This window comes from Lipotes vexillifer, unplaced genomic scaffold (genome assembly GCF_000442215.2).
Source record: "Lipotes vexillifer unplaced genomic scaffold, Lipotes_vexillifer_v1.1 scaffold951, whole genome shotgun sequence".
Taxonomy (NCBI): domain Eukaryota; kingdom Metazoa; phylum Chordata; class Mammalia; order Artiodactyla; family Lipotidae; genus Lipotes; species Lipotes vexillifer.
In genome coordinates, this window is record NW_006793664.1 from 679,769 (window position 1) to 707,579 (window position 27,811).

The following is a 27,811-nucleotide window of genomic DNA, read 5'->3' on the forward strand; positions in this document are numbered from 1 at the left end:
GGACAGAGAAAGGAGGGGGGAGGGGAGGGAGGGAAAAGAAGCAGGAGATGCAGGAAGAAAGAAAGGAAGAAGGAAGGAAGGAAATGAAACAATAACCTGGGAGCCAATATATGTTTGTACAGAGTTGAATCATTGTCAGGTATTTGTGTTGTTTGGGAGAATATGGAGATGGTGATTTATTTTAGATTTTTTTCAAGTTCAAGAATGCCTGTTGATTATCGGGGTAATCACTGAAAGAATAGAAGAAGAGAAGACGTTAAGAGAGAAAGAGACTACTTAAATGGTTTAGCATGGCACAATGAAGAACTTTCTGAGCTTCCCAGGGGGTGCACCACCTGACCTGGCAGCCAGGGTGTGTTCAGCCCCGGACCCGGTCGAGGGCGTTAACTAAAATGAATTAAAGTAACATTTACTGAGCACTAACTGATTGCCAGGCACATATTCCATTTAATCCTCAGAACAACCCCTTAAATTGGCACTTTTGTCTTCCCCATGTTACAGAGGAAGAACTCAGGAATAGAGCTGTTTATAGGACATGTCTGAGGTTGCCCGGCTGGGAAGTAGGGATGCTGGGATTCAGACACTGAGAGATGTGCTCCAGAGTAATCACTTTTAACTCCTAAACTCTTTCGCCTTAGCAAAATCCTTGCAGGGAAATCCTTGCCTTAGCAAGATTCTGGGGCGGGTGGGAGGGGTGGAGAGAACTGTGCCCCTCCGAGATGGCTCAAGGCCTCTCCCCTCTGTTCTCCTGTTCTACGGCCTGTGGGCCTCCTCCCGCAAACCTGCAGGTGCACACAGCTGGAGGAACCTTTTGCCTTGATTTCATGGGTACAGTGCAGTGCTGCAGTTCTTGAACTTGGTCATTTGTGAACTCTGACAAGTGCATAAAATCACTTCCTTTTAAGCTTTTCTGTTTTAGTTGCTGAGGTTATGGTGTTGATTAACGTGAAAGCAAATTGGATGTTCTCATAATTGATGCGTACTTAAGACGTATTTAGCCTCTCATCTAAGCAAGTTATATTTCAATTGTTACAGGATCTAAATTTCAAATATCCCATTTGCCATGCCACCCATTCACTAGCATATAGGTGCTGGCTCCATGAATACATTTATCTGTCAACACCAAACAGGGATGGATTTCTTTAGGTCTGCAGCTGAAATAATTTAGGTCTAAAAATGTGTCCTGGCTCTGGAAAACTCTGAAGGAGGCTCACCTCCAAGAACTTGGAGATGTTTAAACATGCAGTGTCTGGAGCCAGGAAGCCAGATCAGATATTCTCTGGAAATCAGCTTCCCTCTAAGATTTTGGAAGAAAACTGTGTCGCAAAACAGTGTCTCCATCCTGTCTCTGGGTTCAACTTTCTCTTTTCTTTATTGCCTTCTGTTTCTTTCTTGTAGCTTCTTTTTTTGGGTTTGGCCTTTTCCCATTTCTAGGATATTTTACTCCTTTCTTCTGAGAAGCCATGAAGACAGAGAGGCAGCAGTTTCCTGACTGGCACAAATGTGTGTCCACACGAAACTCACCTGTAGGCTGAATGAAACGAGGGCGGGCGCTCACCTCTAGTCTAGTCTGTGTTACAAAGCGCAGTCCACGTGCAAAATGTTGGGACTTGGCACTTGTCCCTTCCCCCTGCTGCCAGCGCTCAGCTTGGTGGCCTGGAGGGAGCCCCCCGCTGGCCTCTTAAAGAAGGCAGTCCCTCGGTTCTTTGTGGGAACTGGGAAAACAAGGCGGGGTGGGGTGAAAGGCTGGGGAATGCAGGTTATGCTGTATTGTGTATTCTCCTTACAGGAAGCGTTTGCCATCAGATGGAATTACCTCAGCCAGTTTTTGGTTTGGGTAAATGGGATCATAGCAGAACCAATGCAATATATGTCTTGCCAAAAATTAAACTTTGGCCACAGGTCTTTGAGCCTCCACCCCTATTAGTCAGGGGACAAAGAAGAATATATGGTGACACCCCCAAATGCTAGTATTTTACATTTTAAAATATCTGATCATACTGGCAGTTTTTCTTGTCTCCCCACTTACATTTATTTGTTCCTCTTATAAAGCAAAAATTATACTTTTTCACCAGCCTTCTTTCACTACAAGTAGAGTGACCATATGTCCCTGTTGGACCAGGAGGGTTCTGGGCAAGCGTTTTGTCCTAGTGTAATTAATAGCATCCTTTTTACTTGAAAAAAATGTCCTAGTTGAATAATAAATAACATGGTAACTAATGAAAGCTACTGCAAATGATTATTAGGTTATAGTTAACACTCTCTGTTTGAAACAGAAGTCTCATAGCACCTTTAAAGTATCAAATGAATAATAATAGGAAGACTAAAGATTATTACCCAGAAGGCTAATTACTTAAATTTTGAAATATTGAAAGAAAGTTGGAAAAAATCTCTCCAATGGACTTAGTAGCAATTATTAATCTCATCTGTGTATTTTTTATTCTATATTAAAGTTAAAATGTTATTAGTAATTATTAAATGATATCACATAAAAGTCTTATAATTTGCTGGTAGTTTAAGTAGTTATTCTTCAATAGAGTCAGGAATTTAAATACCTTTTAAAAATTATTGTAATTTGATAGAACAGGAAACTATTGGAGCTTTGCTTATTTTTTCATATATGATTTTAATTGTTCATGTATAACATTTCTTTGAAGCACAGGAAGTGACGTGTTGAAGAAAAGATGCCTCCTTTAAAATCCATCTGCGTTATCGTTTGGTTTTTCACGGGCTTGGGAAGCAGCTCTGTGGTGACCTGCAAACAGAATTGAGAAAAGAAAACTTTCAAGATTGATTAGTCTGAAGGAGGTGTGTGATTTAGGTCTAAATCTCACGCACCATCTGTATAAACCAACCGAGGGAGTCACTTGAGTCATCCACAGAAATTTGTCTTCTCTTCCACACGCACATATATTCATAAAAAGTTATTAATAACTTAGAAATTGGGGGACTATTCTAGCAAGATAAAGATTTCTGTGAATTTCATTCAGACTCTACCCAAAAGCAATTAACACATAACCCTAAATTTAGTAACTACCCCCATCCATCATTCCGGGGGCAGCAGGGTAGGGCAGGAAAAATCCTGGACTGGGAATCTCAAGAGAGGAATTCTGGTTTTTCAACCTCTGTATGACTTGGGGCAAATCACTTACTGCTTTTGAGCCTTCATTGTTTCATCTTTAATTATGACAACAAATGTTACCTTGCTGACCTCAGACCTTACGAGACTCAATAAACTGTAAGGTCCTATGCAAACATAAGGCATTATTTATCATTCCTTAGCTGCTAGTGGATCTGAGGGAAAACAAAGTAGGTATAATATTCCTTTACGACCCTGAAACCAGTTTATAAATCCATGGGCATTTGTTGGGCTTCTGCGAGGAACACAACCCTGCAGAGGGCCAAAAATCAACATATCCTGGCACCTGCTTATAGAGGACCTACTTTTAAAAGGCACGAGGCTTCAAAAGATGAACGAAGTGAAGTCTTCCCTGGCCTCTCCATCTTAAATTGAAAACCTTCATCTTAGCCTTCCTCCCCAGCGTTATTTTCCTCTGCTCCACTCATTGCTATTTCTTATTCTGTATAATTTACTAATTGGTTTACTGTTATCTCCCCCCATGAGCATGGAGACTCCTTAATCACAGACGGTTTTGTTCTTATTGCTGCTGTTTTGTTTTTAAACTTTGAATCCCAGAATTTGTAGCCGTCTTCAGCACATAGCAAGTGCTCAATGAGCATCTGTTCAATGAACGAAACAGTCATTGGTCTCGAGGAACCGGAAAGCCAGGGAAGCAGGGGACATCTCTGTACGGTACCACATTCTATTACAGCATTGTAAGCACCATCATGGAAGTGCACAGATTGCTGTATAGATGGGACCAGGGCTCCCAACTCTGCAGGAGAGGGGGTGGGAGGCAAAGAGAGAGAGAAGATGGAAGGTTTGTCAGAGCACTGACCGCAATTTGAATCTTGAAGGATGAATGAGAGTTTTCCAGGAGGACAGGGTGGTGATAGGCATCTTAGGCAAACAGGGCAGCTTCCGAGAAGGTCTGAAGACGGAAACTGACATTTGCTGAGGAACAGTGAGAACTTGTATTTATATTGATCTTTTAAGGAAAAAGTACAAAAGAAATGAAGGCTTACAGATTGATGCCGCGTGTCACTCGGGGACATGTGAGGGTCCGCGAGGTGGAGGTCATTTCTGTGTGGCCCTGTGTGTGCTGTGTTTTACTTTCAGGTGTTACTTCTCATAACTGTTTATCTGTGCTCAGTGAGTGGATTTACAGATCACATGATCTTCATGATTTTGTCACGAGATGAGGAGGAATCGTGAAATATCCTCTACCTCACAAAAGTCTACTGGTTCTCTCATGGCAAAATACCTCAAGGAATTGTTCAGTGTGAAGATAAGGTATTTTTCTTCATAAATGATGAGAGCTACAATTTTGCTGACCTTTTCTGATCACACCGAGGCTGAGACCAGTCACGACAATCGGAGGAACCCACTGATACTGTGATTTTAGCTGGTCTTTTGTGGTTAGTCAATTATGAGCTGAACAAAGTTCACGGAGACACCACGTTCAGTTGTGCTGAAATCTCGGGTGGTCCAGGAGGACCTGTGTTGCCTCTGAAGGTTGGCGGTAGAAGCAAAGTCGCTCACTGTTGTCTGCACAGGGCAAGTCGGAAAATGGAAAGATTTACTTAATGAATTGGCACAACTGTCAGTCATGTCAGTCAGGCAACTAAATTTCTCCTTTTTTCCCCTCAACTTGTGAAGAGGTGTGGTGACTCCAATGGACCATTGTTTCATTCTGAAACTTGCTGGCTTTCAGTGAGAAAGTCCACTATTCATCTCTTAGGGTTTGAGAAAAATATTAGGTCTTTCTAGAGGAAGCTTGCTCTCTGTGAGAGTGTGCCTAGTGGCCCCTGGCTTTGTAAATGCTGACATTTCGGTGCTCCCTTTAATTCCCTGAAGCTTATGAGTATAACTGCAGGTCCTTCAAATGAACAAATATAGCTGCAACACGTGCTAATTTGCCAAGACAGGTTTCTAGTATGAGGTAGATTGAAAGAGGCCACTGGATGTGGAGGCTGCACAGGGAGAGTGTGGTGAAACGGGCTCCTTTAGTTGACTGAACAACTTGTTTAAAACTCTTATCCTTTTACTGAGAATATTTTAACCATTCTGAAGAGAGACACGAAACCCCGACAAAAGAGCCTCATGGGTATTTTCTCAAAGAGGGCAGTGGATATTGCTATATACACGGCATATGCAGAAAAAAACAGATCCCGAGGTTTACCTCAGGTAACAAAGTTTTGTTGAACAGAAGTCAGGGGCTTCATCATCAGTGTCAAAATCTTGTATCAGAAAAGATGGTTAAATATTTGTATGATTTCCAGCTGCATTCACATGTGAACTGAGGCTTCTCCGTGCAAGTTAACATAAGACTGAAACACATAATTGTCTTATTGTTGTGCAGTCTGATTTTTGCCTTAAACTATTTAATGTGGATTACTGATTACAAATTGCTTATCATCAAGTTTCAGTTTTGCATGGATAAACTTATCTTGAAGTATGTATTTAAACAAATAAATTAGATATTTGATTACATATTTTTAATTTTAATTTTTAATATTCAAATTTTACAACAGTCTCACTTCACTGAATTTTTTAGGTTGCCCTTTCTGTATCTTAGGCACATGACACTGGCTTTCTGTGTCTGGCCTCCCTCTCCTTCCCCAGTGCCTTGACTCAGGCCTTCAGGATATAGGAAGGCAGTAGAAACACAAGAATTTGGTGACAGATTGAGTGTAGTGAGAGGCATGGGGTGGATGGGAAGAGAGCATGAGAGACAGGAAGCCGTTGAGGATGCATCCCAGGTCCGCGCTTTGGGAGATCAAATGGCTGGGAGTGCCGTTCGCCATGTCCAGAAATGTATTCCAGGAAGCCAGAGGTTGGGAGCATGCAGATGAAGATGGTTAATTGTGTGTAATGAGCAGCTTGAGTTCGATTGTCCACGGAGTATCCGGGGAAGATATTCACTTGGCAGTAGGAAATAAGGATTTGGAGATCAGGAGAGAGGTCTGATGGAGAGTTTTTGGAAATCAATCACTTCTAGGGGTTAAGACAGAGCAGTGGATGTTGTTGAGCTCAGCTGGTGAGACTGAAGGTAGAGAAGGGTGACTGGGGACGGAATCCAGGGAACACCAGTGTTTAATGGGTGGAGGTGGACTTGAAAGGTAAGAGGAGAGCCAGTGGAGAGAGACAGTAAGAAAGACAAAGGAGGGAAACATTTTAAGAGGAGAGAGTAGACAATAGCGCCAAGCAAGAAGCCAGATAAGGGCGAAATTTGTCGATGGATTGGGTAATGGAGAGATTGCCAGTTACATTAGCAAGAAGAAAAATGTGTGTATGTATAATATTTTGGAACTATTTAACAGTGGAAAGAAAGTATGAGAATAAGGACCAAAATCAGTAGCATAAATAATAAATACTTCAAAGCTCAAGAAAGGGGAGGATCCAGAATTAAAATGATTTCCCAGTGTCTACGTGTGGAATCAGTCCATAAACATTGGAGATACCCGTGACCCTGTCTCCTCTGTTTGCCCTCCACTGCCCTGTCTGTCCTACACTCCCCAGCCTCTCACAGATCAACTGTGTAGGTTGGCAGGTGTCAACCTGGCAATGTTCCCTGTTCACTGTTCTCCATTCCTTCTGTTAGAAATCAAATTCTGACTAGCATCCTCTCAATTGTGCTATGGCAGTCCCCTCCTAACTGGTTTTCTAGCTCAAGTCTTTAAGTTTTCCAGGTTATCCTCCACTCTATGGCTGGGTTAATTTTTTTTAAACACTATCATTGAGGTATAATTGTATACCACAAAATCCAACCATTTTTAAGTGTGCTATGTGTTTTTATAAATTTATACAATTGTGCAGCCATCACCACAGTTCAGTTTTTTTTTTTTTTTTTTTTGCGGTACGCGGGCCTCTCACTGTTGTGGCCTCTCCCGTTGCGGAGCACAGGCTCTGGACGCACAGGCTCAGAGGCCATGGCTCACGGGCCCAGCCGCTCCGCGGCATGTGGGATCTTCCCGGACCGGGGCACGAACCCGCGTCCCCTGCATCGGCAGGCGGACTCTCAACCACTGCGCCACCAGGGAAGCCCCACAGTTCAGTTTTGACAGCATTCCCGTCACCTTGGAAAGTTCCCTCAAGCTTGCAGCCAGTTCCCACTGGATTAAAATTTCAAGTCCAGGGCTTCCCTGGTGGCGCAGTGCTTGAGAGTCCGCCTGCCGATGCAGGAGACGCGGGTTCGTGCCCTGTTTCGGGAAGATCCCACATGCCGCGGAGCGGCTGGGCCCGTGAGCCATGGCCGCTGAGCCTGCGCGTCCGGAGCCTGTGCTCCGCAAATGGGAGAGGCCACGGCAGTGAGAGGCCCGCATAACGCAAGGAAAAAAAAAAAAAAAAAAAATTTCAAGTCCAAACCCAGCTATGTCTCTCCTTTGCTCAGGATTCAACGCGCCCCTTTCCCTTTTTACTTATGCACAGGCGAATTGGCCTCAAATCCCAAACACTCCACCAACTGTCCCAATATACACTTCCAGCTTAGTGGCTCACTGAGTCCCTGACATTTTCGTGCCTTTCAGACAAACAAGACAATTTAGGGTTCCCTCCATCGATTTCTGACCATTGTGACTTTGCTCAGGCTCCTTTCTCCAGCTGGTAGAAATGGAGTATTAAAATGGAGTGTTTGTTAATATAAATTTTAAAGAGCAAAAATTTTGGTGTCTCTAAACTTGAAAAAGTCTTTTAAAAAATTTCTCTAGATCTTGACAAATTCAAATGCACCCTTGAAAGAATCATTTTCCAGTTATATTTGGGTGGAACCTGACCTTGCCAGTTTACTTTTGAGCTTGTTTTATATTCTCGGTCTACCTGATATAAGTTTTTGTTTTCAAACATAAAAAAAGGCGAGGCTGTGTGCCCCCGTGTGTGCAGGTGAAGGGACCAGCTCACGGCAGCTTGTCTTCCACCCTGTCCACACAAAGCCACTTCCTGACTGTGCCTTTGCTTCTTGGACTCTATTCTTTTTTATCTTTTAAATTGCATAAAATATACGTAACATTTACTACTTTAATTCTTTCTGTACAGTTCAGTGGCCTTAAGGACCTTCACGTTGTTGTGCAACTATCACCACCATCCATCTCCAGAACTTTATCACCATCCCAAACTGAAACTCGATACCCATTAAACCCTAACCCCCCCCCCCCACTTCCCCCAGGCCCTGACAACGGTGATTGTTCTGTCTCTGAATTTGACTACTCTAAGCACCTCATCTAAGAGGCATCATACAGTATTTGTTCTTTTGTGTCTAGCCGTTTTAGCATAATACCTTCAGGATTCATCCATGTTGTAGCGTGTGTCAGAATTTCCTCACATTTGCTCTTTCCATTTGTTGACCGTCACAGGTTGTTTCTACCTTCTCTGGACTCTGTTCTTGACCCTGGGTAACTGCTGCAGTTTGAGCAGGGTGTGCTGGGCACCGCTGAATGCTGCAGCTCTTGAATACACGCTAGCTGTGTCTGGGTGTTTTCTTCTTTCTTTTTCCTAAACCCAGTTTGTGGATGCTCTGTATTTCAGCTGTTTAACTCAGTAGCATCAACGGTATGGTATCACTGTTACTTGCTGGCCCCCACTGGAATTCAGCTTGTTTTGTTATTTGATGCAAAGCAGGATGCATAGGTGAACAAAAGGATCTAGAAAGGATTCAGGCGTTTTTTTGGTTTGTTTTGTTTTTGTTTTTGTTTTTTGCGGCACGCGGGCCTCTCACTGTTGTGGCCTCTCCCGTTGTGGAGCACAGGCTCCGGACGCGCAGACTCAGCGGCCATGGCTCACGGGCCCAGCCGCTCCGCGGCACGTGGGATCTTCCCGGACCGGGGCACGAACCCGTGTCCCCTGCATCGGCAGGCGGACTCTCAACCACTGCGCCGCCAGGGAAGCCCCAGGATTCAGGGTTTTAAAGTGCCCCCCGCTAGTGATCAAGCGTAATAATAAACTTGGCTATTTTTTTCTTGATGCCTTCTGCTTGCCAGCAGTGAAGTGGAACATTTATATATTTACCTCTGATCTTCACTTTGAGAGCTTATCACCATGACAATTGAAACAGTGGAACTCAAAGATGAACTTTTCCCAGGCCCCCAGCAAAGACGTGAATGCCTGCTCTCCTTGGCGTCACCACACCGCCCTGCCCTCTATTACTCTGACTTCGCTTAGTCTGGCCTGGAGACAGATGTCATCATCCTGCCAGCCTACTCCAGCCTCTCCATCCTCCCAAACACTCAAGGCCCCTCTTGAGTTACTTCTCCTTGGTGAGTTCCTCCATCCCCAAATAATTGCTTTCTTTGGGAGTAGAATTCATTGACCACCATTATTCATTATAGCCCTGTCGGCAGTGGGTTATAAGTGACGATGTACCTGAGTGGAGAGACTAAGGGAAATTCAGCTTAGATTTTGATAGGGGTGCAAAGACCAATATATACACAGCCTCATCATTCTTAGGACTTCTCCGAAACATGTTTTACGGCATGGATTTATCACCTCCCACCACCTGTCTAGATCTGTTTGCCTAAATGTGTTCCAGCAACAGGTGGTCCTATATTAGAGCTTGATGAGCAGTTGTTGTTGTTGTTGTTTTCTTGGTAGATTTACAAGGTGCGTTTGCACATGAAAGGCTCTGAGAAGTCCAGCAGGCCTGTTGTAACTTTAGCACATCTTCTGAATTCATAATGGAACCCTCTTTCCAAGTCACATTTGTTAATGTATCTCAGGACAAGGGTTCCCCAGAGCACATTATTTATTGGGAGCTGCAGACCTGCATGCCAGCAGCGTGACCACTGCCCTGGCAACCACGCTGGTGGTCCACATAAGAAGAGAGAATCTTCTGAGACAATAAATGCTCAAGCTTTCTGATAAAATTATAGCTAGCAGTTTGGAGCCTGGGCAAAGGAGGACAAAGATGTATCTACCAAATACATGGTCAGCTACCTTATTAGCTGCTTTTGGAGGCCCAGTTCATGTGAATGTGCATAAGTACATACATGCAAATATATGAGTGTATATATGCGTCACATAAGAAATACTCCCAATCTTGCAGCTCGAAAGCCTCTGAAAAAGCCCTCGTCCTTTTGGGACACATTCATTTCCAGATTCCATTTAGCTTCTTTTTTTATTTTTTTGCGGTACGCAGGCCTCTCACTGTTGCGGCCTCTCCCATTGCGGAGCACAGGCTCCGGACGCACAGGCCCAGCGGCCACGGCTCACGGGCCCAGCCGCTCCGCAGCATGTGGGATCCTCCTGGACCGGGGCACGAACCCGCGTCCCCTGCATCGGCAGGCGGACTCTCAATCACTGCGCGACCAGGGACGCCCCCATTTAGCTTCTTAACCTGGGCCACGCAACCGCCCAATTTTAAGGTGTGTATATGTATTTTTTTTGACTAAAAGCACATTTGTCAAATGAAACTGTTAGTATCTTTTTCAAGTTATGTTTCAGGACGCAGTAGCAAGATAAATGACTATCAGACTCAGAATTTTTATTTTTATTTAACAAATATTTTAATCACAAAGTTTGATGCATATATCACACACGTACATAAATACATAAACACCTATTTCCTTTCTGCGGACTTAGCTCTCTTACCATACCAAAGTGGGGCTTTCTGTGCACAGCAAAGATCACTTATATTCAGGTCTTTAATGAACGTTCAGTATACCAGAGATATAAGTTCAAAATATCAAATTTTCCTTGATTAGAGATACAAATGGGAAAATCAAATTTCCTTCAGTTTTTAGGTTCAATGTATTCAGTTTGTAAATTTGGTATTTAAAAAATAATAAAATTAAAACTGTAACTCTCAGGGGGCCTTTGAAAAACATTTGATCAACTCAGATTGAAGACTAAAGCCCTTTTACGCAATAATTAACCCCATTTAGAAACACAGTTATGGAAAATTTCAAACCAGATTCTTCAGAGTACTTAATCAGTCTTCATTAGTCATCACATCTGGGCCAGTTACTGTGAGCCACTGGACACAGCTATGAACAAAGCAGAACAATGAACTGCAATGAATAAAACAGAAAACATCCCTTGCCTTCATGGAGTTTACATACTTGTAACTATTAAATTCATTCAACTCTTGTAAATCTAATAAACCAAGGTTTTAAATGAGGAGCGCGTCAAAGTCAAAATTCTTCTACCTTTCAACTTAAAATTACAAGTCTAAAATCAATTACAGTTGACCCTTGAACGACACAGGTTTGAACTACGCATTTCCACTTATACGTGGGTATTTTCAATAGTAAATACCACATGGTCCATCTGTGGTTGATTGAATCCGAGGAACCGTGGATGGAATGGCCGCTATAAATTATACTTGAATTAACCTGGTTGTTCAAGGGCCAACTGTATACATCTGAATTAGAATCACAAAGCAAATGTGTGTCTAATTAGTGTCTCTATCTGATGTGTAAATACCAAATGTACAAATTATTCTTAAGCCTGATTTAAAAATTACGAGTACTCACAAAATAATAATAATAAAAAAAAATTACGAGTACTGTGAAAGTGATTTGCTGTATCATTTCGCTATTTAATTCTAAACTTTCCTACTAGGAAAAACTGGGATTACACAACTGAGCTTACTTGATGGACAGTTCAAGACCCAGATACTTGATTGTCTCAAGTAGGTTGAACGATTTGAAACTAGGAGTAGGGACCTAGGGGTTGAGTATGACCAGAGTGAATCTTTTCATAGGACAGATGGACACACTGAGTCTGATTTTAACAGTGGCTGTAATAACGGGATTCCACTTTCTTTACATGGCGTTGGTTTCACAGTATGTTGTTTGCTAGATTCAAGTCTTACCTTTGTAACTTCTTTTGATGTCGCCACTTAATTTGGATGGATAAATTACTTAACTGTCTCTACCTCTCCTACTTTACTATCTGATTCGATTAAGCTAACCCAGCCTGTTTACCGCCTGATTCTTCTGTGTCTGGCCATTTGGCTTTGGCTCCAAGAGCATTCTGTTGCGTATGGACACTGGGTGATATCGCTGCTCTGCAAAGGCCAGCATTCAGAGGCAGCTGAGTGGAGCTGTAGCTCTCTTCCCAGAATATCCATCAACCCACCCCCATTCCTTCAGATGAACAATGAACATTTCCTCAGTTTTAAGTCAAGTGCGATTCAAATTTACAGTCCGGAAAAGTCCTGGATGACCCCTCCCCTAAACAGAATCCCTCTTCTAAGCCCCTTTTATATAGAAATTCTGAAGCTGTCATTGCTTCTTTGCTTAAAACCCTTCAGTGGCTCACATAATACAATAGAATACAAAACCCTTAACACGGCCTGCAAGTCCTTGCGTGATCCAGCTCTTGGCTTCATCCATGATCTCATCGCACGCCTTCCTCTTATGCTCCAATTCCAGCCACAAGGGCCTTCTTTCACTTCTTCCAACAGAAGCCAAGATTCTTTCCCACCTCAGGGCCTTTGCATGCACTGCTCCCAGTTTCTGAAACATCACTCTCCCTACTCTTTGCTTGGATGACTCCACATACTGTAGGTCTCAGATTAACTGTCATTTTTTCAGAGAGGTGATTCTTCTTTGTAGACCTTAACACAATCCATGCATTTATTTGCTTCCTACCTAGACCATAAGTTACGTGGGGCCATGTGTGTTGTTCTGTTTGCCCAGCATCCATCACAACATATACTAGACAGTCAAAAATCATTTGCTAAATGAATAAGTACCACAGTTGTCACAGCAATCACCATTAGCCTTCAGTCGTAACCATTATAATCATTCATATAACCACTTTTGGCTCATGGGTTGTAGGGTAATTGTTGAATTGGATTGAGATATCTAAATGTCAATATCTCATGCATTCATTAATACAATTATTTTTTATTACCTTTATGGTTCTTTACACATTTAGTCTTCTTTAGCTTCTAAAGCTGGAGGCTTTCTGTTCTTAGCAGTCCTCTTACAGTAAAGAAAATTTAGCAAAATGTGCCTTTTGGGAGACTGTCCTTTTCTAACTTTTAAAAAATATCTAACTTTAAAAAATGTTTTCAAAACTAGTTAGCTAGTTTATGGTAATAAATTTTGTATTAATAAGTAATAAGTTTTGATTAGTGTAAATACAAGTTGCTTAGTGATTTTTGTTTGTTTACCCCCGGGTTCCCGGGAGATAGATCAGTTACACTGGCCCCAGGTTACAGAGGGCAGCCCTTAGATATTGAATGGAAGTTCTAGGTTCTATAATGTTTGTTGCTGAAACCTCGCCCCCCTCTGTGTCGTTCTTCGAGAACCTTGCCCCCCTCCCCCGCAAAGAATTAAAGCCTTGGAAAAGCACCAAATTGTGCTACAACTCCTGAATCTTAACCATTTAGAACCCAGTGCGGTTTTTTTTTTGCGGGGGGGGGGGGTTGCAGTATCAGCCTGAAAAGATCATAGGTTCATAAAGATTTCATATCCCTGTCTCTGTACCTTGGCACCTACGAATATGTGGAACAGCATAAAACATGATTTTGAACGTTGCATCGTCACAAATGGAGAAAAGCGCAAAGACGTAAGAAGAATCGGGTTTATTTTTGTTGTTTACAACACCTAAGCGTTATTGGAAACCCAAACGAGAAGCCAAGCTGAAAAAACGGCCGCAGCGCAGCGCGGTCGGGGTTCTCCGCAATGTGGCCGCGCGCCTTTAACTCGCAGTGACCTCCGCGTCCCAGCCCGGCATCCCGGGCCCGGCGCCTCGGCCGGGGCGGCGCATCGCCCCCTCCTCCCGTCCCGCGCAGCGCGCGTTGTTGTCCTTTAGCGATTGGTTGTTGGACCAGAAACAGCGGTGCAGAGCCGAGCCGGGTAGTGGGGCTGTGGACCTGAATGCAGGTTAGCGGGCTGGCAGTGACTGACACCGGGGGCTCGAGGGACAGCGAGGAAGAGCCGGAGCCGCCCTCGCTGCGTCCTCCAGGCGGCGTGGACCAGGTGCCCGGGCGTTTGCGGCTGTCGGCGGAGCTCCGGGTGGCGCCCCCTCCCCCGGATCTAGCTGCCTCCGGGATTGGCGCAGGTGGGCAAGGCAGGGCACCGCAGGCTGCCCTGTTCCCACCGAGCGGTTTCTCTCCCTTTCTGCAAGCGGGAGGCGCCATCCTAAAAAGATGTAAATATCCGAGCGCTGACTCCTGGCTGGGGCACCAGCCAAATCCCAGGGCCGCCGCAGGGTGTTTTACATGAAAATGAGAAGCCTGACAGGATCCGTGCTCTAACTTAAGGCAGCTCGGTGTTTAGCATGAGTCTGAGCGGCCTCCCGGCTTCCTGTCCCTCAATAGCCATTCTGCGCGCTCGCGACTGAGCAGCTGTGCCGCCGTGCGGGCGGCGATCGGCAGGCTCCGCATCCTTGGCAGCCATGGCTCCCGTCTCCGCCGCGGCCAGTAAGTAGGAGCATGCCTGTGTAGGGGGGCACATGCGTGTCGGCGCGCGCGCGCGCACACGCACACACGCACGCACACTACCCTGAGCCTTGGAAGGAGGAAGATCGACGAGGCGCTGCAGTCGCGAGGACTCTTCCTGGATTCGGCAGGAGCCCGCCGCCGCAGCTGCTGACTGCAGAGCCTGCTCGGATCCTGTGCACACGCGCCCCCCATCCGAGCCTCTGTAATGAAGACTGCCTCCCGAGGACTGCAGTGGAGGCAGAGCCAGCCCGCGCCCGGGACTGCGAGCCGCGCGGCTGATAGGCCCAGGGGGACACGACTTGGACACTGTCATCCCCACGCCTCGCTCTGAGCCGCCCGGTGCGGAGAGGGTCTTCCGCCGCCCCTCCGGCTTCCCGAGCGCCCGATCCCGGGTCACCCCCGGAGGCCTGGGCTTCCTCATTTGTTTGGGTCTTTTGTGCCGTGGCTCACAGTTGGCTAAGCACTCCTGCGCTGAATCGGGCCATTGTCTGCGCTCCCATTGCTTTCACGCTGCAAGTCTCGGCGCCCTCACCCCGCCCGCCCCCTCCCCGCCTCCTCCTGGCCGGGGAGCCTCCTAACGTGCCTTTCCCCCCAGGAATCTGGAAGCTATAAGCCGGGCGGATTGCAAATGAAGTGTAATGCATTGTGGGACGTGTGTAAAATCGGAGCCTTCGCCGTGGGGGGGTGTGGGGGCGTGGGGAGGGCCGGACCCGCCGCTGGCGGTGTAGACGCCGACGAGGAGGGGCTGGGAAAATGCGCGCAGAGTCCGCCCGGGTCGTGCCCGCCGTAGACGGATGAAGCCGCGCGCTGCGCCCCGGCGCTGAGGCCCCGAGGATCGGGGCAGCGGGTCGCCCTCCCCACCATGAAGAAGACCCGGAGCACAACCTTGCGGCGAGCCTGGCCTAGCTCGGATTTCTCGGACCGGGCCTCGGACCGCATGAGGTCCCGCAGCGAGAAGGACTACCGCCTGCACAAGCGCTTCCCCGCGGCCTTCGCGCCCCAGGCTTCGCGGGGCTACATGACATCAGGTTGGTAACCGCGTTCCTGCCCCCAGGCCGGGGCCACGGGGCGTGCTCCGAGCGCCGCGGCCGGGGTGCTTCCCCGGGAGGACGGGCGGTGATGGATGCGATAAGTTATGGGGAAAGCAGGAAAAAAATTAGCTCACATCCACCATTTTGTACCTCCGCAAGATCCACAGCAGGCCCTCTCAATATGGGGTTGGAGAGCTATTAGTTAGGTGAAATCTGGGAGGGGGACGTGCCGGGCGTTTTGGCTGCACAGATAAATGACCGCCAGCTCGGGCGCCCAGCCTCCTTGAGCTTGTGGAAGAGCCTGTGTCCGCCGTTGCCCGCAGTATCGGGCTTGCTCGCTCCCGCATTGTGGCCAGTTATTATCCTAGTGGGTATTTAAACAGCCTTTCTTTTTTAAAAGGGAACAGGTTCCATGCACAGTTCGGGATGGTTTGAGTCAGGGAAGAGGTCTCAGGCTGGTCTGCTTGCACGCAGGGAACTGTGTTGCAGCTCATTGAATGCATTCGATGGGGTAATGGTGTGTATGCGGATTGAATGCTCACATGATTTTGTGTGGATTTAACATATGTTGCTTTGAATCAGGTTGTACGGTAAGAATGGAGGCTGTGTCATGTATTTGCATGTCAGACAGAAAGGACAAACAAAACGGTAAACGGGAATGAAGGATTTCATCTTAAAACGCATAGAAGCATTTCTGAAGGCGCCAGTTAGTTCCCTTTGGAAATACAGCGGATGGCTTTGCTGTGTGACTTGGAAACCCAGGGATAAAATACTTGAAACGCTGAAGGAGGAAAATCCTGAAACTCTTCTCGTTATTTTCTCCTTACTTACTGTTGGCCACTTGTGTGTAATGATGTGTAAGACACCAATTTTGGTTTGTCTGTTTTTCACTCTGAATGAATTCATTTTCTTCTAAACAAAATGTCATGGGAAAACCGAGGTTATATTTGAAAACACATCTATACCAAATCACTCTAAATCCTGGGAAGATTGCTTTAAGCTTGCAGTTGGTACTCAAAGTCTAGCTCTACTATCTTTCTCCTAAAACAAAAAGTTGAAAAAAAAAAACAAAACTGGGGCCGGTATCTCATGCTTTAAAAATGTCTTGTGAGTGCATTTCCATGAGTATAAAACCTAAATAAAATAACCGTCTTTTTTACTGCAAAATCTGGTGACATAAGGGTGTGCTGTTTTGGCAATAAGGCTCCCTTGATTTTCCCTGTCATGAAAAGCCAGATTTGTAAAGGAAGTGACAACTACAGTTTATACTTCAGTAATTGAAGTCAGTCACTGCTGTGGTCGCTTTATTCTTCAGGCTGGTGGCAGTAAATTTTGAAATACACCTAAATCCAAGTGTAACCTCAAAACACGTATGGCCATAAACCCATGTCTACACTGAGTGTTCAGATAATCTCAGGTTGCATATCCTTGGGGTTTGAATGTCTTCATTCCACACTGAAGAGTTTCGCCTCTTTTTTGCCCCTCTTCAGGAATCAGTACTGATACCAAGAGTGAGGCTGTAGGAGGGCAGGTGGCCATAATGTCTTCAACAAACCTGCAAGACTCTGTAATGCTTTCAGGCACGTTCCCATGGAGCCTGTTTTCACCTATCTCGTCATAGCATCATTATGATCACATTTTTATTCTTTGCTAAAGAACTTCTCTGCTATTGGCAGTTTTTCAAGGCATTTTTGAGGGCTTGAGGGGGAAGCTTTTCATTTTCTTTGATTCTCTTATTTCTTGACTTGTAAATAGTAAGCTGGTCCTATGGGGATAGTGAAGGATCAGCTCTTTCAGGTTGGTGGTTGTCTGTGCAGGTTTCATGTTAGGTTACTACTGAGAAAAGAAAACCAGAAGGTGGGGGATGAAGAAACTGTGTTATTCATTCAGCATTTTATGGAGTCTCCCCCCACCTCAAGCAAAGTGCCTTGCTAGATTCTCATGGGGCTGCAGGGTTGGGTATAATATGGTTTTGTCCAAGGACGGAAGCTGTTATTTATTCTTTATTTTAATTATTAGCCAATATGTATAATAAAAAGGGTTGGGGCTCATGGAAGGATAAAGTAAATATTAAGACAAACACCTACAATGAACACTGGGAGAGTAGGTGGAATCTCTCTCATACACATCTTTTTGGGGGAGATTGAGAGTAGCTTGTCAATTTCCTTTTCAAATATGGTTCCTTTCCAAATACCAGTGTTGATAGTAATAGATGGTATATTGAGACACTTGGACATCATTTTGGAGAAGTTGTCTTCCCCTTAACAAATGTAAGAAAGCCCACCTATATCAAGTTAGTGACTCTGGATACAAACAGAGCCTTTGTCACATAAAATGAAATAGAAAATGAAGCAGCTTAGAAACACATGAAGCTTTTCATACTTCTTTCTGTTTGTCCAGTCGTTCTGCCATAATAGCTGCTAGTATTTATCATACTTATTCTCAGTAAAAAGAGGGTTTTTTGTTGGGTTCAAAGGACAAGATAAGCTTCTTCAGAGAAATACTAAATGACTTGAAATAACTTCAGTGGAGACTGTTTTTAGAAATCCCCTCCAACAAATATTCCTTAAAAATATATATATTTTTTTTAACTTTAGGAAAGGAGAGGTCCTTGGAAATTTGAATAGCTGTCCTTTTGATCTGGCCTACTATCGCACAGTAGGTATTTCAAGTTTAACTCTGTTTATTTAAGCCAAAATTATAGGCATTCCATAATCGCTTTCTAATGAGACAGAAGCTTTTCAAACAGTCTTTTTTCACTAATAAGTAACTACCAGTTTGAAATGTGATTTATAGCAACAGGCTTGACATTTAGCCTTGGCTTTTTCACGTACCTTTGGGATAAACTACACTTAAGCTCAAGAGGTTAGAATAGACACATATCAAACTTAAGGAGATCCTACAAATGGACAGTTAGAGAATTCTGAAACTTTAAATTTTGAAGACCATGCCGTACATGACTATTTAAGCCCCTGATTCATGCTACCAAATCGAAAATAATCCTAAGAATTCACAGGCCTCCTGGCAACCAGCAAGTTCACAGGCCATGAGATGAGTTCATTGTTCATCTTGAATATTAATTTCCCAAAGGTAGTTTCTGAGCGGAAGGGGGGAAAATCTTGCCTTTTGTTCAAATCAAGATGAATAATAAAATGTGCATCCATGAGCTGAATAAGAAAAGGGGTTAGGCCAAATGCACGTGGGATTATTCTCCCACAGTTTCTAAAACTAGAAATTATGATATTAATTAACTAGAGAGAAAAGAAAACTCCCCATAAAGAGGCAAATAGCTGTATAATCCTTAGGGCTTTATATATGAAAATATGCTCACCTACCTTCATGAAATGATTTTCAAGGAACCAAACCTTTGTTAATGAAGGTGTTAGAACCTTCTCCGTCAGGACCTTGTGAACCTCTTTATACAAATGATGCTGCTTCCCTTTCCTCTCCCCAAGCCCTGGGGATGTGGCCGCTTCTTTATATTCCACATGGCATGCCACCAAGTTTGGGGACATTTCATTGATCAAGACTGCAAAGTGATTTGTTTTCCACTATAAAGGTCCTACAGAGCATGTGCATAAAAGGTGTCCCCTGTGAACGAGACACCCCCAAAGTCATGGTACTTTTAGATGGATGTTTGTCATTTTAAGGAACAATAAGGCAGACAATTTTAAAGGATTTGAAAAGAAAGAAAACACAAGCCGCAAACTGACATCTTAAGAAAATATAAACCAGTTTTGTCTGCCGATCTAACGAACATAAATCAGCGGGGAGGAATGGCCAGGACGCCACCTTGATGAGTTATTAGTTTTCATTTTATAGAAACTAATTCTGGGGCACAGTGGATTGCGGGGCCCAGTTCCTTACGTTCTGTTATTTTGAGAGTTTTCTGGGAGTGGAGGATGGGCACCTGAGGTTCGAATCTGGGCCTGCCCCAAACCAGCTGTGTCCCTGGCGGGTAACATGACCTCTCCCCGTCTGGAACGGGCCCTCCTGTCCCGCATTTCCATTACAGAATTGGGCTCCGCAGCGCCTCTGTAATGGGCAAGCCCAGGATTTCTCAGCACTTACACAGAAATCGTTAGAAATAACCTTTGCCCTTTCTGCTTACTGGAGTCATGTGCTTCCGTATGTGGGGTGTGTGGGAATAGCGCTCATTTTGCAATGGAGTCTTATTTCCTGTCATCCCCAGATGTTAAATTAAGTGGCTGCATTAGGGCTTGTCCTGGTGACCAAACTAATGGGGGGTGAGGGGACAGGGATGAAGCCCTGGCAGGTTCCGATCACGTGCAAGCTTTCATAAACAGCATCCTGTTGCCTCCTTATACCTCCTTGCAGAGATACATTTCCAGCCTCGCTGCTCCAACTGTGCTTTAATTTGAAACTACCTGTGTTGACTCCTTTCATCAGGCCTGTGGAAGTGAGGAATATTACACTTGGTGGTGAATGACTTTATTCTTTATTTCCCAGGAGAACGTGAATGTGCTTACAAAAGGTCACCTCTCTCGGTATTTCAACATCTTTTACACTCTTGTGAACGTTTTTATTTGAAAAAAGGAATATGGAATATGAGTATATTGTATAAAAACCTTAGCATTTTTACACCTCCAGAGCAATTCTGGCTTAAATTCTCTATAGCCCCAGAGAGTTAGGGCAATTCAGACAACTGTATGTTCTTTGGTACAAGATTGCTTATGCTGAGTGCAGATATAACCAAGGAGCAGAGTCTGGTTGGATCCTTGCCGGTGGGATCAGATGCCGACTTTTGCAACTAGGACAGGCTTTGTACATCAGTCATAGAAACTGCGTGATTCCTAGTCTATCAGGTTTAGAGTAGAGGTTCTTGTCGTTCGTAAGACTATAGACTATAGCCAACGCTAACTTAACCTTCACCACAGTAACGTGGGAGAGAAATGGCATGGGTAATTTTTTTTAAGTAGATAGTAAACTTTTCCTTAAGTAGTTAATCCCCAGACTATTTTTATTTGACATCGGAATGCACAACCAGTTGGCCAGAAAATCCCATTGGTTTCTACCACCTAAATATTTCTAAAATCTCCCCCTCCCTTTTCATCTCTGTTGTTGAAATCCTTCTGTTCTATTACAGTGTCTTCCAAACTGACCATGTCCAATTCTTGCTCTACGGGTCCCCAGAGGGGTTTTGTTTTTTATTTTTTTAATCCCTCCTAAAGCAAAACTGGTCATGTCACTTTCCAACTCTTTTCAACGTTTCTCATGCCTATGGGTGAAGTCTGAGACCAAGGCTCTTCATGGCGTGACCTCCCCTGCTTTTCCCACCCCTCCTTCCATCCCTCCCCCACCACCCTACACTCCAGGCTCTGGAAACTCTTTGCATTCTACAATATCTTGTTGCCTTCTGTGATTTATGTGACACCTCTGAGAGTGTGCTCGCCATCTTTAAAGGTCTGATATTTAGCTAAAATATATAAGGCTCATCCTGTTTAGCCTTCCAGAACAAGCTCATACACCCCTTCTCTTTCTAGAGCGAATCACTCATATGACAGTTGTTTTGTACTTGTGTTACAACAACATGGTGGCATTGTGTTGTACCTCGGGTTTACTAGCCAGTGAGTTCCTCAGTTACAGTATGTGTTTTATTCACATCTCTATTTTGCCAGCAACCACAGAGCTTGACACATATCAGGGACTCAGGAAATATTTATTGGATAAATGAATAAAACATGGCTTCTCTTAAAAACTTGGTTGAAGGAATGTCTTGAACTCCTAATGTGAGTCATCCTTTTGTAACAGAAGATTCTACTCTTCAAGGACTTCCTATTGTGGTTGGTAGGACCAGCTCTCGATGAGTCGACCATTAGAAAGCAGGAAATACTGGAATATAATCAAGAGTTAAGTGGGTTCTTCATGACATTCTTTTTTTTTTTCTTAAATTCCGTATATATGTGTTAGCATACGGTATTTGTCTTTCTCTTTCTGACTTACTTCACTCTGTATGACAGACTCTAGGTCTATCCACCTCACTACAAATAGCTCAGTTTCATAAGACAGGAATAAAGACACAGACCTACTAGAGAATGGGCTTGAGGATATGGGGAGGGGGAAGGGTAAGCTGTGACAAAGCGAGAGAGAGGCATGGACATATATACACTACCAAACGTAAGGTAGATAGCTAGTGGGAAGCAGCCGCATAGCACAGGGAGATCAGCTCGGTGCTTTGTGACCACCTAGAAGGGTGGGATAGGGAGGGTGGGAGGGAGGGAGATGCAAGAGGGAAGAGATACGGGAACATATGTATATGTATAACTGATTCACTTTGTTATAAAGCAGAAACTAACACACCATTGTAAAGCAATTATACTCCAATAAAGATGTTTAAAAAAAAAAGAGTTAAGTGGCGTTGGTTGATAGGGTTGGTGTAAGTGGAGTAGGAGTTCAGAGGAGAGATGTCAATTAAAAAGGCTGCCTGGAGGGAGGACTTACTTGCTTCTCGAAGGACTGGGTAGGATTTGAAGAGCAGAGAAGGCGGAGGACTGGGGGAAGGTTATAGAAGCAGTATGAACCAAGGCATTCAGCTGGCAAGGAAAACGCCAGCGTGAAATTTGCCATACTGTAAATTTGGGATGTAACTAGAAATAATGTGTAGCTAGATCAGGTGGGCTTTTGAAATGTAGGTGGGGTTTATGGTGGCAGGAATCAGATTTGTGAGTTTGGGAGAGAAATAATGAAAGGAGCATCTTAGGAAGAGGTGTCTGGCCGTGGCTTACAGGATAGATGGAAGAGATGGGAGTTGGGAGGCTAGGGGACCAGCTGGGAGGTGGTTGAGGGAACAGAGGTGATCAAGCAGTCAGGTGATGAGGGACCACCCAAGAGCAGTGTTTCGCAACACTGCTAGGCATTAGCACACCACCCTTAAGAATTTGTAAACCATGACGGTGTACTATCTGTGCTATTATTTACTTAATATTTTTCTTTAACTCTACCCACTTTTATATTTAAATGGATGTAAAAGAAAAATTTTTAATTTTATATGAAATTATGGGTTTCATTTGACAATTATTTTTCTAACCCCCGTTACAGTTCATATATTCCTATTTCAGTAAAAAATGATTCAACCAGGTACCACCTGAAATGCCCTCACATACCTGAGTGGTACTCATGCCTCATAGTGAAAACCCGTATCCAAGGAAGGAGGGATGAGCATGAAGGGCAAAAGGAGCATCTATGAGGACCAAGGGCCTGGCTGTTCCTTTAAGTGACTGGATTGAAGAGGGGAGAGAAAATCAAAGGCGACTCAGAGATTTTTGTTGGAAGAATGCAATAAGTGACCAGGAGGCTGGGGGAAATGGAGCAGAAGATGAGTTCCATGTTGGACGTAATGGTTTGGTTGTCCAAGCAGAGAGGTAGGCACTCACGTGACAGGTAGAGGCTCCAGGTATAGTTTGGGGGTCAACAACTTAGCAGTGTTAGTGAGAACACGGGAATAGTTTAGCTTTTGTACTTTATGTTCCGCTTCTTAGAGGGGAACAGGTGACTTGCTTATTTTTATTTCCAGCAGATGGAGGGTCAGTTGGATTCCATTAACATTGAGTCCTACTTAGGTTTCTGAAAGCCTGGAGGCTCAAGGTTAGGATTGCTTGGAGATCATCTGCTCTCTTTTCCTAAAAGTAAAGAGCTTTTTAATGCTTGGATGTTTTTGATTAGTGTTTGCATTTATTCAGAAGCTATTGTATTATTGATAAAAGGGATGTGCTTTTGGTATCTCTAGTTCTGGTTTGAAAAGGGTTCAGAGCTATGCAAGCAGCAGCACAAAAGACTAGACCAGCTATGTAAATAACGTATATTTCAAACATCTGTCATATACCGATCTAGTTGAAAATTTATGGCTTAGGTAACGCATATACACAGTTAAAATCTCCATTTATCTTCCTACTTAAATCCATGATGGCCCCTCCAGGCCAAGTTTTCTCTTTTTGAAGATAAAAGAGAAATATCTGGCAGGTGCCTGTGGGCATTAGAGGTAGCAGGGCTTAAGCCTGGCCGTCTCCTTCTGATGGCCACAGTTTCAGAGGGAGGACCCTTCTAGCTTTGTAATTAACACCCTCACCTCACCCCTACTGCAAGTTCCTGTCTAGTTGATTCCCCTAAGAGAGCTCAAAGACCAATTTATTGCTTTCGGCACATCCAACTTTTGCTTTGAAGTCATTTATTTCATTATTAGATGAAATGAAGGCTGCCGCAGCAATTGAGGTTCTGTGGATATTTGTCTTTTTTTTTGGCTGTCCAGCATCTGAACCCCCTACCCCTGTCTGTATTTCCCCACTGTTGTGGGTTGAACGTGTGCCCCCGAAAACCCCTGGTAACCCTGAATATGACCTTATTTGGAAATAGGGACTTTGCAGATGGAATTAATACGTGGTCGTACTAGAGTCGGGTGGGTCCTGAATCCAATGTGACTGATGCCCTTATGAGAAGAAGAAAAGAGACGCAGACACAGGGGAGACGTCCATGTGAGGATGGGGGTGGAGATTTGAGTGATGGGTCTACAAGCCAAGGCAGTACAGGGATTGTTGGCAACTGCCAGAAGCCAGTGGAAAGGCGTGGACGGGATTCTCCCCCAGAACCTCCAGATGGAAACAATCCTGCTGCTGACTCTTGGCCTCCAGAGCTGTGAGAGAATACATTTCTCTTGTTTTAAGCCACCCAGTTTGTGGTACTTTGTTTCAGTGTCTTAGCAAACCAATACACTCACTTTATGGACCTTGGGGGGAAGCAGAACCTCATTTCTCTATGTGGACACCGAACTTGGCCATGGAATTGATGTCCTGGCCCGCCTGGCTCACGGTCATGGTTTCACCAATTACACACTCCTTTCCAGACTCTGCATCTGGTGCTTGTGGGGCAGGGTAGGGGGCCTCTGGGGCACGTTCTCTGGCTGGCAGTGGTGTGGCAGCAAGATGGCATTCTGCAGGCAGTGTCTCGTGTGTGGCAGTGTAGGTGGGTGCCAGCTGCAGGGTTTGTGCTTGGCGTGACTACCGAGTTCCCAGCCTGGATCTCCAGGCCTCCCCACAATCCTGAGTTACTCAATACTTTTCAGTAAATTCCTTTTTGGAGAGGCCGTGTATCAGAGTGATTTAGAGCAGACATGTAGTCCAGATGGCTTCATAATCCAGCCTTTCCAGTACTGAGCGGGTAAATTTGGATAAATTACCTATTTATTTAGGGCCTCAGTTTCCCTACCTGCAAAATGGGAATAATAATTGTATGTATCTATGAGGTTTGGGGTGAATTATGTGAATTAATATACGTAAAGCACTGCATTGGTTTCCGTGCATAAGAATGGAAGAACCCCAAGGGAAGCAAATAGACTCTCAACAGGATCTCAAAGTTGTCACTTCAAAGTATGCTGTCAAGAATAAATTGCATATAAGCTACACAAAGAAATGTAGTTGAGTTTTACTTTGCAACCACGTTGGCTTCATTTTGTAAAAGCTTCCGGGGTCCTTGTTTCCATCTCTCCAGTAACACCCAGTTTCCCTCTTCCTTGCATCTAACTACTTAGTGTTTAAAACTCAGTTCCAGGAATTCCCTGGTGATCCAGTGGTTAGGACTCTGTGCTTTCACTGCCGAGGGCCGGGGTTCAATCCCTGGTCGGGGAGCTAAGATCCCGCAAGCCGTGCAGCGTGGCCAAAAATAAAATATAATAAAATAAAACTCAGCTCCGGTCTTAGCTCTCGAGGAAGCCTCTTTGGCCTGGTGGACTGTTGATTGAGCTGCCCCTTCCCGGTGCTGTGCTCCCGTAGCACCCTTGTCCGCCTCTGACATCATTTACATATCTGTCCTCATCTTCCTGTCGGATCTTCCCTCTAGACTGTGAAGCTCTTTGTGCACTTGGCTCTAGTCTCACTTGGTTTTGTTCCAGCAAGTGCTAGGAATGTAGTAGGCATACAGTAGGAATTTAAATGTACAACTATGGGGACCCGTTCGTTGTCTTGCGAACATTTCTGATAGTTTCAGTGAAATCTCTGACCTCTTTGTTTCACTTCCTTCTTTAACCGAATTCACATTCGTAGTTAGTCCCCTGGGGATTGATGAGAAGCGGCCTCCAGGGTCCTTGTGCCCTATCAGGAATCCTGATCCATTCACACTGGGCCAAAGGAGTAAACGCTGGGGCGTTTTAAATATCCACCGGGTTGTACATATATACAAGCTTCTATCTTGGGATTCTAAAAATTCCAGCACGGATGTTCCATGAAAAAACAATATAGCTCTTTGGAATCCACCAAAACTTCTAAGATAAAACATCACTTTAGATTAGATGCTGGAGCTTGTAATTATAGTGGGGCTTCCTGTGAGCCTAAAGAGCTCATTTGAACTTTCATTTTGATTGTTTTCAAATCATTGAAAGGAGTATTTGGACCATCTTTCCCCCCACACTTGCTAAGTGGTTATTTATAATGAAGGCAGTGGACAGCTGTTGATTATCTTAAGAAAAATAGAAAGTTTTGAAAAGTCCACTTAGCCAAGGACTTGAACATGCCCGGGAAGAGCTGAACCATGAAGATGGTTGTAGTGTCAGGTGGACTTTTCCACATTTGTAACAGTGGCTTCTTAGGTTCGTAAAGTGCCTTTATGTAGTGGCAGAGCTTTTTGATATAGGGCTTTGAAGTCAGACAGGACATCGGTGTCCTGGCACCCACCTGCTGCCTGTGTAATCTTGGCAATGTATCCTCTGTTTCTCATTTGTAAAATGAGGATACAGTAGTATCTAATTTATAGTTGCTATGTAGATTAAATGAGCAAACGCACGTAAAATAATTAGCAGAGTGCCTGACGCATAGTAAGAACTTAGTACATTTTTGCTACTGTATTATTATTTCTTTGGGGACATAACTCTACGAGAGTGACCCACTCCTAAATATTTTACACCTGAGGCTGTAGGAGAAGGGAGATGACAGGTGACTTGTCCAGGGTCGGGTAGAGTTAAAAAAATCAGAGTTCAATCTGATTCTTATACTTTGGTCCTCATTTAATCACAGATCAAATATTCCATTACCTATTGATTTGGGTATGTGGTCTTTTAAGAAATCCACAGAATTATTCACTTACCTAAGTGGGCTCACTTGTCCTGGAGTTTCCATCCTAGGAAGCATGGTGGAGAATCATTGTATATTCAGTATTCCTGTGAGTTAGAAATCTAAGAGAACTTGGCTTCACCTAAAATCAGGGAAGTGGTGCCCCGTCTAATCAGAGATATTGACTTGGACTTTTCCAAATAAGGTAAAGAGAAAAAGCCTCTTCCAAGGTGATGGTTGAGCTGTGTGTTTGTATGCGTTTGCGTTTGCAATAAAACGAGTATCGCAGAAACGCAACGTGAGGAGGGAAAGCTGGGAGGCTAAGGTACATCTTTCAAGGGCAGCCCAAGGGCAGTGCCTTCTCTCCTCCAAATCAAGTGCATGTTCCTCCCTTGGTGAGTTTTAAATAGTAGTGATGGTCCCCTGGAATCTCAGGTCAGCACGTCCCCCTGGGTTGCGGAAAGGGAGTGCCGCACTTTGGGATCCGCTTTTCACGTGTTAAGATTTCAGCAGCTTTCCTTCTAGCAGATGGTTTGGCAGCAGGACTCGGGTCTCTGGGATGACAGCCTGAGCTGGGGGAGGAGAGAGGGTTTTCCCTCCTCCGAATCTTTCAAAGCTGCCAGCACCTCCACTTCACCTCACTGTAGAGACAGACACGCCGACCCTGGCCAGCCGGGATTTGGGAATCCAAAGCTTCCTGTCTTCAACACGTTGCCCCTCCCCAGTTCTCCCTGCCTGCAAGTCCAGGGGAAATAGCTCAAGAAGAACCTCAAGTACTGATATATTAAGTAGCTTGCCTTACAGGGTTGCGGCCGACTAATTGAACTTCAAAAGCCTCCTCTAATTCTAGAGCCACAGTATGACAAAATCCTTGGCTTTTGCTGGTAAAAGCATGGTTTTGGGAGATGGCAGATCTTGCTTTCCCGTATGTTGTACCCTGCTTGGTGTGGGTGGTTTCAACATGCGGAGAATTTCAAAGAACATTTGTTCAGGATGCCAAAGGCAGAGTACGTGATGGTGTACCATCCTGAGCTGAAGGGCCAGAAGTGGAGGTTTGCACTGTCAGGTGCCGCCGGAGGTGGGAAAGCACCTTCTCTCCAGTGAAGCTGTGCAGAGTGTCACTGGGCTGGGGCTGTGCTGAGGGCCTAGGAGAACTGTGGTTAATCCTTACACAGTGCTGTGTAGACAGGCCCTGGAAGGTTTCTGTTGAGCCTGG

General features: G+C 44.6%; 1 protein-coding gene across 1 annotated transcript in view; it reads left to right on the top strand.

Annotated features, from left to right (window-relative positions):
• Positions 1-13,946: 13,946 nt before the first annotated feature.
• Positions 13,947-27,811, top strand: part of STOX2 (storkhead box 2) — a 111,165-nt gene continuing 97,300 nt past the window's right edge. Inside the window, exon 1 of the mRNA XM_007466515.1 lies at positions 13,947-15,538. Coding sequence (XP_007466577.1) covers positions 15,373-15,538 — 166 coding nt within the window. The 5' untranslated portion in view covers positions 13,947-15,372. The remainder of the gene's footprint in view (positions 15,539-27,811) is intronic.